We start from the raw sequence: 13,160 nt of genomic DNA, 5'->3' as shown, positions 1-13,160 counted from the left end.
GCCTGGACACGGACATGTGAAAGCCAGGGCGGTCTGTACACATCACCTGTGTCTGTGGGTTTGTAGTCTATTTGAGGTTTCCACTCTGGTCTCTTATTCATGGAAACAGATTTACATGGCAAATGATTAATAAATGCAGGTGCCTGGATTATTGTGAGGTGCCTTTTCCCCCCAATAGAAAATGTCTGTGTGTTTACTGTTTGTCACACAAACTCAATCCCAAGAGATTCATGTTTTTGTGCCTTGGCCACTTCTGCTTTATACTGAGGGTGCGGCTGGCATCCCTGTGTACACTTTAGGGGTTCTCTTCTTTGGCAAACAATTATGTGCTCTAGGAACAGTTGGTGAGAAGGTGTAGGAGCCGCACTCTTATTCCAGTGTGGCTGTCTTAGAGGATTTAGGTTCTCAGAGCTTCAGAAAGGTTATTGTTTTCATTTTCCATGGCCATTAAAGGAAGATAGTCAATTCAGTATTGCAGCCAAGTTTCAGACGTTACAGCATTATAAAGCCAAAGAGGAAAATTGCTCCTCCACTTGTTTAAGCAAAGGTGAGAATGTGGTTATGCTTCTTCCCCCTGACAAAGAGGCAGCGAATGGGAAATGTTCTCTTCTACACACCTGTTGTGTCTATAAGTGCTAGGTCCCAGAGACCAGCTAAAGGTGTGTGCCACAAATGCCAAAAAATATGAATGGTAAGTGGACTTCTGTCATTCCTAAATGCAGCATTCAGTTCATTGTTGAGCCCCTAACGATGCCAGGGATCATGAGAGGTGCTGGGGACATGTCATGTATGAGACATGTAAACAGAAAAAAAAATCTAATGCCAAGAGATATCTTGGGGTTTGAGGAGGTAACAGTGGGGAGCAGGGAGATCAGAGGAAGCCCTGGCATTACTCAAGGTGTCAACAACAGCAGTGCAGTGATCGTAAACAGAAGCCGGTGAGTTGAGGACACACAGAAGGAGATGATTAATTACACGAGTGTGATAAAGGAGAGCGAGGGGCTGAGGACAGCTCTGGGGGTGCCTCTCTAAGAACCTCAGAAGCTGGAGCTGCACGAGCAGAGACTGGGCTTCTCAAAGCAAAAAGGAAATTTCTTTGCTCTGGGGTTAGAGTCTCAAGTCATGTGGTTAGGGATGTGGGGTCCCCTCCCCTCATCCTTTGAGATTTCTCCCTATCCAGTTACCCTGAATTTAATTTCCCTCCCTAGTGAATTACTGGCATAGATCTCTTGTATCCTCTGAGAAGTGAGGTACAGAAGAGTTATTAGCACAAATCCTGGTTCCTTGGACTCACTGTGAGCAGGTTGATCAAATCCATGTTGGGTTCTAAGTGGTGAGAGGCATTCTGCAGGGAGACCAGTTCATTCAGGGTGACAGAGAGCTGGTGCATTTTCACAATGTTCACTTTGTTCTCCTCTGTCCAGTCCGGGAAAATGACATGGACCGCTATCAAGTCTTTCAAGTGCACGCCAAGGATGGGGATTTTGAAGCCATCACAGTCAGCAAAGGCCTTGCGATAATTGCAGTAATTGCCATTGGAGGAGACCAGCTCTGTCATTTCATTCCAGTTCTGGGAACAGATGGAAAGTAAAATTTTCAGACAGCCTTCCTTTCTGCCCACCCTCAGACCTGCAGTGTGTGGCAAGGAAATTCCTTAGCTACTGAGAGAAGTATCAATTGCACCAATGTTGATGCAAGGAAACATTAACCAGGAAAAAAAGAAAAATGTATTAGGCCAGGCTGTGAGTTGGACAGCCTGTTCCATTCTGCTACAATATAGAAATAGCCTACAGCTCTGCCTACCTATTGGGGATGTTGGGATGTTAAATAACATCATGTATACATAAGTATTTTGCAATTAATGGAAACATTACGCTTCACAAATATAAGCATATATTGCATTACATTTAAAGTAAGTATATTAAAATTTCCCAGTTAGTCCAAGAAAGTTGTTTTGGAGATATTATTTGAAGGTTAATCTGGGACAATATAGAGTAGAATATAGAGTAGAAAAAGTTACACTGAGGTATGAGATAGCTGTGGTTTTAGACTCTACCGCTAACTAGAAGAGTGACCTTGAGCAAGTCATCTAAATATGGAGGGCCTCAGTTCCCTTCCCTGTAAGAAAGAGTTCAAATAAATAATTTTTGAAGATACTCTTGTGGTTCCAAGCCTCTCTGAGCCTCTGTTGAATTTGTATTCTTCACAACATTTAAAATGTGTTTTTTTTCTTTACTTGAAATTCAGTACAAAGCTAAAGGAAAATGAAACACTTACATAATGAACCCCATCCTACTTGGAATAAGTGCAGTGTTTGAGGTCAGACAGCAGTGCTTCTGTGGTTTACATCCTCCTGTTTATATGGACAAGTTATTGTTGGTTGCCTAACAGCAACCAGACCTTTCTAAGAGACCCCAGTTTTGATCAGTCTACTCTTCCCCAAAGCATCCCATGTGACTCAGATGGAGCTGTTTCCATTCCCAGGTCCAAGGATGGGTTGATTTAGCATCATCATAATTCTACCCCTCCTGCTCATGATTGGTTCAGGAACATGTAGTTAAGCCATTCAGTACATTGTATTCTTCTGGCAACTGTTATCAGTTCAGGAGTGGGCATGTGACTTGAGATGATCCAATCTGCCTAAAAAGAAGATCTTTAATTCCATGAGGGCAGGGCTGTAGAGGGTTCTCCCTGTCCCCACCTTTCATGAACAAGAGAGTATGATTTTTTGTTGCTGCTGATAGCCCAATCAGGAGGGAAGTTAGACTGATGCGGAAAACAAAAACAAAAACAACAACAGACAAAGCATGTAATACTCAGAGGAAGGCACAGCAACTGAGCCACAGCTCTGATCAGACCATGCCTGAAATTAGCCCTGCCTCTGAGCTTCCAGGTATGTGAAAAGATGATTCATTTCCTTATTGTTTAAGCAATTTTGAGATAAAAAAAAATTACAGTTGAAAGTGTCCTCACTGATACAGCAAAGGACACTCTTATAACAAAACCTTTTCCTAAGAATAAAATGTTATCTTTTGCTTAATAAGGAAAAATATTATTATTGTAATCTGGAAATAATATGGCAGAAAAGCTTAATTTGGGAAATAATCATTTTTTTAAATATACTTTTGTCCATGATAACTCAGCTATCATATAAAAGAATTTCTATATCTTCTATACAAAAAGAATTTGTATCTTCTGCGGTGTCAAACACAGTGCCATGAAATAGAGCAGGCATTAAATGACTTCACCCGAGGAGGGGAAGGGAGGAATAATTTCTGTCTTATTTACCTTGTATCCTCTGTGTATTTCACAGTGCCTGTCACACAGGAAACACCAAATACATATTTGTTGATTATTTACAACTACAATATGTTAATGGCATTCAGGTACTCTTTTTGGGACACTTGCCACCATCTCTAATCTGTTTTCCAGGTGGCATGGCTATTTCTTTCTTATTTTATTCCCCATGTGTAACCTATCATTGTCTAAGAAGAAAACTGTCCCTTCTGAGTGACATTTGTTAAGCATATCCTACCCCTAAATAGCTTACAAATGATTTTTTTTACTTGGAATTAGGATACAAATCTACTGTACCTTTGTAACTTCTGAAGAAAGATGAGAATGGGTCTCCTTAAGGCGTGAAATGGAACTATGACTAAGGCCTCCCACCACTGCCATCAGGGTATTAAAATTTTTGAGCTGAAGGAGCTTCTGCAATAAAAAATGTTAATATCAACACTTTGTAACAATTTTCATATTATTCCAAGCTTTCTGAATTACAGGTGGATAAATGTACAATTTAATAACAGGAACCTACGAAAAATAATATCTTAAAATGAAATGCAAATAAAATCCACTAGAAAAATATATCAATCATTTCACAGAAAAATACCTCCATTAAATGCTTTTAAGTATTGCCAATTACAAGCCATCTTCTTGCATGAGAAAAGTATGATTTGTTCATTAGACATTTATGAATAGTTTGATTGTCCTTTATATTGTAACCCCCAAATTTCCTCAATGACTTTTCTCAATACAGTGAATGAACATCCAGAATCCTTAAAGAATTCCAGTCTAATTACCAGACATACATACCTTAGCAACATTGATAAATTTTGTGATGACTTCTGCCCTTTGCTGGGGAGTTGGTTTGCTAAGAACCATCAACTGGACCCATTTAGAAATTCCATTAAATAAAGCAATAGATCTCTCCAAAGTTGGGTTATTCTCCAGACAGCCATGGATAACATAGCTTTGGTAATCAGTGAACTAGTAAAGGAAGGTTTAGAGAGTCTGAATTATAATGGAGTCTTTGCAAAATCAGAAATTAGAATGTTGCATGAAAGTGAGATATTATTTCATAATAATGTGATGATTTCTTTCATTTCATATTTATAACGGCATCTTCCAAGTTTGGACATACATGTACTTTTAGCATGTTATTTTGCTGCATTTCATTCTCCAGTTCAGACATACATCATTACACGTCCATGTTGGTAGGTCAAGAAAGGGATAAGATTCAAAGTCACATTCCAGTGAGTCCCAAATTTGCTGGATTATAATATCCACCTGGGGGTATTTGCTAAAATAGTGGTTTCTAGGAACACCCTAAAGATTCAGTATCTGCAGAGGAAGAACCTAAGAATTTCCATTTTTCACCCATGACTGGCGATTCTAATGGTCAGGCAAGTCTGAGATACAATAGCATACATTACAGAAGAGTAAATGAATACAAATATAATGATTTCAAGTCACAATTTTGTCAAGTGTTTTAAAGAAAAAAATAGTAATCGAAATAAAGCATCTCTTTAGCAAAATAGCCTCATTTTCAGGAAGTCAGTACGGAGGTTATGCAATACTTATGAGCTTATCACACACACAGGGCCGGAGCTTCCTCTCATGGCCTGCCTGCAGGGGAATCAGTAAGGCCCTCTCCTAGTAGGATGGCGTAGTAAAAAGAATCAGTCTTTCAGAAATCCATACTTCTAACCTCACATTCTTTGCAAAGAACAACATAATTCATTCCCTGGCATCTTGGAAAGGAAGGAGGAAGAGTGACTGCTCCAGGGTTTGATGAGACAAAGACAAAGGAAAGGCTGCTGGTGAACCATTGTGGAACTATTATCATAACAAGTGGGTAGTGAGTGGGTGGCTAGGAAGAGACCATCGTCAGGAGAAAGAAAGGGGAGGTTGAGAAGAAATGCTATCACAACACAGTAGGAAAGAAAATTTTAATTCAGGGTTTCCATCGCTGGGAAAGAAACAACCTGATGTTGAGATTCTCCTCGAAGCCTACAATTCCTATTTTCAACCTATACCCATAATTAGGCATTTGTACAAATCCCGACCTAAATAAATATTTCTTTCTCCAAACAAAGGGTCTAGCAAAAAAACTGTTTACTTGGGAGAAGTCAGTGGAGCTAAATATACCTCAAATGGTTAAATCTCTACTGAATATTTAGAAAATCATGCTTTAATCCTATGAAGGGTAACATTGAAAATAGCGACAGAAATATAGCTCCTGAGCCATCAAATAAAGACAGGATAATATTTATTTTTGGTTGAGAGGGATTGTTCCTGTGAATTAAGGGCACTTTTCCAATAGAGCACAGTAAAAGAGGCTGCCAACACTTCAGAGTATGAAAATGCGGTTCTTGGGAAAGTTGGCATACTGGTTGTTATCCTTGGAAGAAAAAATGTCAAGTTTCTTACTGAGATCCTTCTAAAAGATTTATGCTCCAGAAAAGTGAGGTGTTCAGCCAATTCAATGGGCTCCAGATGGTCAAACAGCAGACAGGCTTTTCCCTTCTTGGATACTTTTTTCCTCTGTGTGACTCTTCTCATCCAGTCATAAGAAGGACTGTAAAAGGAAAGTGAGTCTGGTCAGTTGGTCAGTTAGCCAAAAGCTCATTTCACTCAATGGAAGTTATTAACCTACTGACTCTGTAACTCTTGGCCTGCTTCCAGGGGCTTGTGCAAAATACATGCCCTGCCCCGCGTATTTCAAGAATAAACCACTGACCTATCCCCAATAGGACATAAACTTCAAGTTGTTTTTCCAGACAGGGTGGGTTTGCACTGATTCATCCAGAATCTCTTACTTGGTCTTTCTTGTGGTCAGTAAGGTTGGGATCATAAGGGAGAGGTCAGGGCTAGTGCATAAATCTGGGGGTTTATCAATATATAGATAGTGATTTAAAACATTGAGGAATCACCAGAACCTGGCTGGTTCTCACACTTCAGCAAGATATGGATGATCTGAAAAGCTTGTTATAAAGACAGAGGCAGGGACCTCACTGCCGGAGATTCTGACTCACTGGGAATAAACCTGAATAATCTACATATTTAATGACATGAGTCCTGGATCACTCACTGTTGATCACACTTGAAGAAGTATTCTGGGAAAATAGGCTAGAGTACGAATGCCTAGGACACAAGAGCGTATATTTGCAAGATGGATAATCATACTTAGGGTTATAAAATAGTTTTCTCTATGCAAATTTAACTACTTGATATAAAACACTAGCCTAATTAGCACCACGTTCCTAATAACTGAACTAACTGGTTCATAGTATCTCTATGGTCAACATTTGTACAGCCTCAGGCTGACCTCAGATGCACCATGGTACAGGGCTTCTCAAACTTGAATGAGCATATGAATCAACTGGGGATCTTATTAAAATGCAGTTTCCAATTAATCAGGTTCGGGTAGGGCCTGAGATTCTGCATTTCTATTGAGCTCCCAGGTGATGCTAATGCTGCCAATCCACAGACTACTCTATGAGTGGCAAGAGTATGGGAGACATTAACTAGATTCAGTAAGTACTGAGCCTCTATTATATACCAAATGCTTTTACATGCCATCCTATGAACTTATTGGATGCTCATGATAACCCTATGAGTGGGAGACATTAACTAGATTCAGTAAGTACTGAGCCAAATGCTTTTACATGCCATCCTATGTACTTATTGGATGCTCATGATAACCCTATGAAAAAGGTACTATACCCATTTTACAAATAAGGCAATAGAAACTTGGAGAGATGAACTACATCCAATGGCACTCATTGCAGCAAGGCTTTCCTCAAAAAAAGCACACCTTTATTTTGAAACGATATGGATTAAGGTCAAGTGGGGTCATCACTGCTTCCTCCCCCAAACAGTGGACTCGTGTTTGAAAGAAGCTTATGCCACTCTTACATGCTGGATATGTCGATGAGGCTGATGTGTTTTTCATATCCTAGTTGGCTAGCTGCTTCTCGGAATTCCTCAGTCATACGGATCAAACCAAGGTCCAAATTAAATTCTGCAGGAAACTTCAGAATCCAGTACCTGAAACGCATCAAACATTTTTGACAACCGGATTTTAAGCTGGACCTGTATGAAAACTATTCTATTATTTTACAGGTTATATCTAACGATGCACATCCCCAAATTAGTGATCTCCTGTCCCCCATCAATCGCTTGTCCCTCCTTCAATCAAGGACCCAAGTCCACCGCTCCCATGCTGAGCCTCTTTCCAACTCTTTCCAGAAGGAAACCGTTCTCTCAACTCATGGCAAGTAGGTGGGAATATGTATGGTGAGGGAGTAGAAAAAAAAGAATTTACTCTAACAGTTGGTGTCATTCCCTAATTACATTAACCACTGCTTGAGCTCTAGTCCAAAGAAAGATAAATTCTACCCCCAATGACAGAGGAGAGTCAATTTTAACAAAATCAGTGAAAGGGGAACCCGAGTGAACTCTGCTGTCGGACTAGGTCTGCGGCTCGGGGAAAAGGAAAGCGTCAACCGTTTCAGAACCAGAAACAAATTTATAAAGATATTTACCTCATGAAGTAGCAGATCTTTAATCGAAATTCATCACAGCTTTCCCCGCTGGCATTTCGGTACGTACACTAGTTAAAGAAAAACTCCTTGCACCTTGTTTCCTCTGCACATACCTGCCCTGTTTGATCAATTTAGGTGAATTCCTGATAAGAGGGCCATACTGGGAACAGTTGGGTTATGTGGATGTTCAAATGGGGAGAAAAGTGGGTTCTGATGATGTCGGCACTGAATAATTAAAACAATGTATTATTGCTCTGGAACATACTTTTTTGGTCTGGAAGAGAAGCCACTTATAAAATCTATTTTACCTTCCTGAGCACTCACCAAATGATGACTGTCAACTATAATTATAAATATACTACCAACTAGAGATAATTTAAATTTGGTGGTACATAGTAGCACCATTTTAGCCAAAAAGATTTTAGGATTAATGCCTTATATATGTATTTAGGATTAATGCCTTATATATGTATTCTAATTTCTTTAGTATTTGAAAATGTAATTTTCAAGTATATAAATACACAAGTTGTGTTGCAATTTATTTTCAAGTCTATTTATTCACACACTTTCAAACACATATTACTGAGCTCCTACTATATGCCAGGAACCATGGGTACGCAGTGAGCAAGGGATCTGAAGGGAGGAAAGTCTAAAGAAATGTTGATTCGCAGTTACAACTTTTATAAATCTTTCTTTCAGATACTCAGCTTGACTGTGCCATTTTTATTTGTATTGCATACATCACCGGACACACAAATGATGAGAATGCTGTTTGGGGCACATTCTTCAGACAGTATTTGGATCCTAAGGTGGGGCGGGGCTGGAAGGAGTCAATGTCACAGATCCATCAGTCTCTGTGCACTAGTCTCAATTGTGGGACCCGTGAAACCCTTGGGCCACTGGGGACTAGGATCTGGCTCACTTCCAAGGACCTCTGTTCAGAGTGAATGTCCTCTTACCCTCTCTAATATCTCCTCCTGCCCTGAGGTTGTGGGAAAGATGGAGGGAAGTAGTAGAAAGTGGAGGAAGTTGAAGTGAGTAGGTGGATGCCCTACCTGGCCCTAATTCCACTCCAGAGGCTCTCCCCTTCCAGGCTTCTCGCTCACCTGCAGGGCCCTCTGGCTTGAAGCAGGCAGAGACTATAGCAACCAACATTAGTGATTATATAATAAACATCTGATATTGGGAAATGAAGCCTCCTTATAAAGTGAGACTATTTTGCCATTTTCGGTCATTTGGCTTTCAACCGCCTTTTAAGACTGCATTGTGTACAAAAGTTGATGAACTGCTAAAAGCCCTTATAGAACAGGGTTATTTTTTTTGCTCTTACGTCAGAAGGAAATCTAAAATTAACATCAATCAACAAATTACAATAAACCTGCTAGAATGTTCTTTGTGTCTTGCCAGCAAGGAAAGATATAAAAACTTAGGTGGTGTTTGTACCTGAGCCAGATCATATTATTTTGGCTGGCATTTCCAGATGTCTAAATTGTATCCTCTGGGTCCACAATTTTGTCATTCTAAAAGGAATAATTTAGGTCTCAGATCAGTGTTAAATATTCTTTTATTGTGCTAACAGCAGAAATGTTTAAGACAGGTTAGAAACATTCAGCCTACAGCTTCTGTTTCATTTTCTATCTAGTGATTATTTTCAAGTAGAGCCAAAACATCCAGATGGAGAGTCAACTGTTTGGTCCGTCCTCCAGATGTTTTGTCTAGACATCTATATATATTCACAAAACAGCTGGATAACTGACTGAAGACTGTTTATTCATCCTAATTTACTGGCTTTGGTTAGACACTCTCTCTACATAAACACAGAACTTGATTTATGATTGTAAAAATTACACAGTAGTTGAAAAGATATATGCAGAGAAGTTTTTCTGCCAATTCAGTGGAAGATAAATACCATCGGTGCATCAGTAGAACTATTCTTGGCAAATAGCTATTATTCAGCTCTCCATTGTCATCTGTTAAAAAATAAAATAAAATGAGGGGTGAGGAGGTAACAGCACTACTCTTCTCTTTTTCCAATATTAGCAGAGAAACATTAGTGTCAAAAACTTTTCATAGATCCAATTATCATTTTCCTCCTATTTCTGCTGGTATTTTCTTGCATGTTAAGTGGGTAAGTCTCACCTTTCTTCTGGTTTAGGGTTGTCAGAATTTAGCAAATAAAAATCCAGGACGCTTAGTTAAATTTGAATTAAGGTAAACCACAAATAATTTTCTGGTATAAGTATGTCCCCATGCCTTATTTAGGACATACTCATACTAAAAATGTGGTTTATCTGAAACTGAAATTACTTGACTATCCTGTATGTTATACGGCAATCTTACTCTGGTCTAACTCTTTCTAAAAACAATTCAGCAAACAACTCCTGTGTGACTATTTTTTGTGCAAGAAATAATCCAGAATGCTGAGATGGATCCATAAACAACATAAAAAGCACATAGCTGTAAAGTCTATCATGCAGTAGAAGATAAAAGACATATACGAAATATAGAATGCAGCAGATTCTGCTACTCACACTTGTCTAAGCCAAAAGACCAAGAAATAATCACAGCATCACATACCATATGCCTTAAGAAAGTTACAAGGGGCTGTGGGAGGGCAGAGGAAGCCTTCTTGACAGGGGAGATTAGAAAAAGTATTATGAACACCAGAAATGACATCTGAGATGAGTCCTGAAGTAGAATTTCAGTGGAAGAGGTATGATAAAGGCACGAAGGTAGAAAGATGCAGAGAATTGTCCAGAGACATTCAGCGGACAGTGTGGCTGTGTTATGAGCTGTGGACAGGAAAGGGAAGGAAATGCAGAGGGTAGTGATACTGGGGAGATAGATTGGGGTCAATCGAAAAAGTCTTAAATATACCAAGGTATGGAGATTGCATTCTGTTCTACAGCGATGCTTTCCTCTGAATAGGAGGAAATGATAGCGTCAAGATATACAAAGGGAAAAAAAGGCTCATACCAAACATCTCAATGCAAGTGCTTAGCAGTTCATCTAATGTTGCTGCTTTCCCAAGTCCACTTGACCCCATGGTTATTTAGCCGCTGTCAAAAAACTAGAGACATTTTTGGCATCAGACAGACCATCTCCATAACCATGCAGGTTGGTGATGTCTGTGCTTAGTGGTGGTCTCTGGCCTTAGTTATACTTCAAGACTCTAAAGAAACAAGAAGAAAAAGTGATCAGACTAGAGTTAAACCCATTGAAGCATCACTTTCCTACCTGAAAAGATAATGATTTTCATTGACTGTATCTTTCCACAAGAAAAGTGGCAGAGACTGCATCAACCACCATGATGGCGAAATGTTTGCTAAGCTGTCCCTCATCACATATGGTGCTTTGAGGCCACAGAGATGTTCCCTATTAAATCTCATTTTGCAGCTAAAATTTTTTTGGAAATAATATTTTATACTTCCTTCATATTAAGTGATAAAACATCCAAGAATATTATAAACATTACTTGGTTTAATATTATTATGAGCAAATAGAGAAAGGTAAATTTTAAAGTGCAAATATATATTTATGAGCATTAGCCTCAGTGATTGTAATCGTGTTCAACAACTGATTAAAAAATCTTATTTGCCTAAGTTCTTCAATAGTAACACTATTATTATTGGTAGTAAAAATATTAACAATAATCTATTGAATACCCACATACCAAAAGCTTTACATATATTATTCAACTTGACCTTCTGAAATAGTAAGTATTACTCCCAGTTTACAATGAGGTCATGGGATTTACAAAGATTCGGCAACTTGTCTAAAACCACACAATTATAATTAAGGCCTAGAATTGGGACTCAATTCTAAAATTAAGTTTTGGGGTTTCCTTTTTCCCTTTTATTATTCCCTCCAGTACAGATATCATAAGCTGTCATAATTTACCCCTAATCTAGTGTGAAAAATATCACCCTTACATATCCTCTCAGAAAGAGATATATACCAGATTATCTGTCACAGAGGTAGAGGAAAAATGTAGAGATGACAGATGTCTCATTCTGTAGCACTGTCATGTGGAAATAGAATTGGAAACAACCTCTCAGAGTTGCTTATACTGAAAGTATCCCTGTTGGGGACACATCATTTTATTTTACAGAGCAAGTAGAATAGGCAGATTCTTTTAAATCTAGAAAGCTGGCAGGAATTTCCGTCCTAATAATGTTTACTAAAAGCTGATTTAAGTTAGGAAAACAAGCTAAAAAATGATGCCAGGTCCATATTGGGCTTTTAGAAATCCAGAAGTCGTTATGATGTAAGACAATTACCTACTTTGGACAGTTTAGTAGGTAAATGTGGCCACTGGCCATTCATCTTATGAACTGTTCAAAGTCAATGTCTATTTTACTTTCAAAATTAATTTACTCAACTGGCAATCATTGAGCACCTAACATGGGCGTGGCACTGGACTAAGCACTGAGGCTGCCAAGATGAATAAATCATTGTCCCATCCCTGCCTTCAGTGGGGTCATAGTCAACTTCAGAAAACAAACACATAAATGAACTAAGAAAAAGAAACTAATGTCCATATGTACAGTTGGGGCATATGTACAGATGGGGCATTGAAGAGAAACATTTGAGTGAGTCTGTTCTCCAGGCATGTAACTCTGGAGGAAACATGTTTCCTGTGTATTATTTCTGTATAAGAAGCACATTCTCATGCTGAAGATACCACTCTTAGAGCATAAAAAGAAGGGTTAGTTCACATGTGCAATAAAAATAACAAACACTAGATCGATATTCTCCCACTTTCGCAGTTCAAATGGTTTGAAAAAAGGGAATATTAAAGTTGTCTGGAACCCACACTTTTGCATTTCTTAACCAAATGACCTTATCTGTAAGGCCTTTTGTGACCACCCTATTTCCAACAACAGCACCTCTTTCTCCACGCCCACCTCTCACTTGGCATGTCCTATTACACTTCCTGGATTTATTTTTTTTCTTAACACGCATACGCATCTCATGTATTATGTATTTTACTTGTTTATTTGGTTTTTAGTCTCTCTAGCATTATAAACCTAAGCTTCATGAATGCAGCGATTTTTGGGGTTTTTTTTCCTGGCGTAGTCCTCAGCTCCTAAGATTTTGCCTCTCACATAGAAGATACTAATAAAAGCATTTGCTAAATTAATGAATGAGTGGATGCATGGATGAAGAAATGAATAAAATAAAAATTGTAAAAAGTTTGTCTTTGAATATGTGTACGTTTATATGAATGTGTATCATAAATTCTGAAGAGATTATTTTTTAGTTTGTTTTCCTAACTAAAATCAGCTTTTAGTAAACATTACTAGGACGGAAGTTCCTGCCAGCTTTCTA

General features: G+C 38.6%; 1 protein-coding gene across 1 annotated transcript in view; it reads right to left on the bottom strand.

The window, feature by feature from the left end:
- RASGRP3 (RAS guanyl releasing protein 3) overlaps positions 1–10,972 on the bottom strand; it is a 32,357-nt gene extending 21,385 nt beyond the window's left edge. Inside the window, exons 1-8 of the mRNA XM_006910380.1 lie at positions 10,806–10,972; positions 9,697–9,799; positions 7,830–7,892; positions 7,201–7,332; positions 5,713–5,860; positions 4,096–4,269; positions 3,595–3,711; positions 1,295–1,570 (exon numbers count right to left, since the gene is read on the bottom strand). Coding sequence (XP_006910442.1) covers positions 1,295–1,570; positions 3,595–3,711; positions 4,096–4,269; positions 5,713–5,860; positions 7,201–7,332; positions 7,830–7,892; positions 9,697–9,799; positions 10,806–10,875 — 1,083 coding nt within the window. The 5' untranslated portion in view covers positions 10,876–10,972. The remainder of the gene's footprint in view (positions 1–1,294; positions 1,571–3,594; positions 3,712–4,095; positions 4,270–5,712; positions 5,861–7,200; positions 7,333–7,829; positions 7,893–9,696; positions 9,800–10,805) is intronic.
- Positions 10,973–13,160: the final 2,188 nt, after the last annotated feature.

The sequence above is a fragment of the Pteropus alecto genome, unplaced genomic scaffold (genome assembly GCF_000325575.1).
Source record: "Pteropus alecto unplaced genomic scaffold, ASM32557v1 scaffold61, whole genome shotgun sequence".
In the NCBI taxonomy this organism is placed as follows: Eukaryota; Metazoa; Chordata; class Mammalia; order Chiroptera; family Pteropodidae; genus Pteropus; species Pteropus alecto.
Note: the sequence above shows the minus strand (reverse complement) of the source record. Positions and strands in the feature narration are given on the sequence as shown.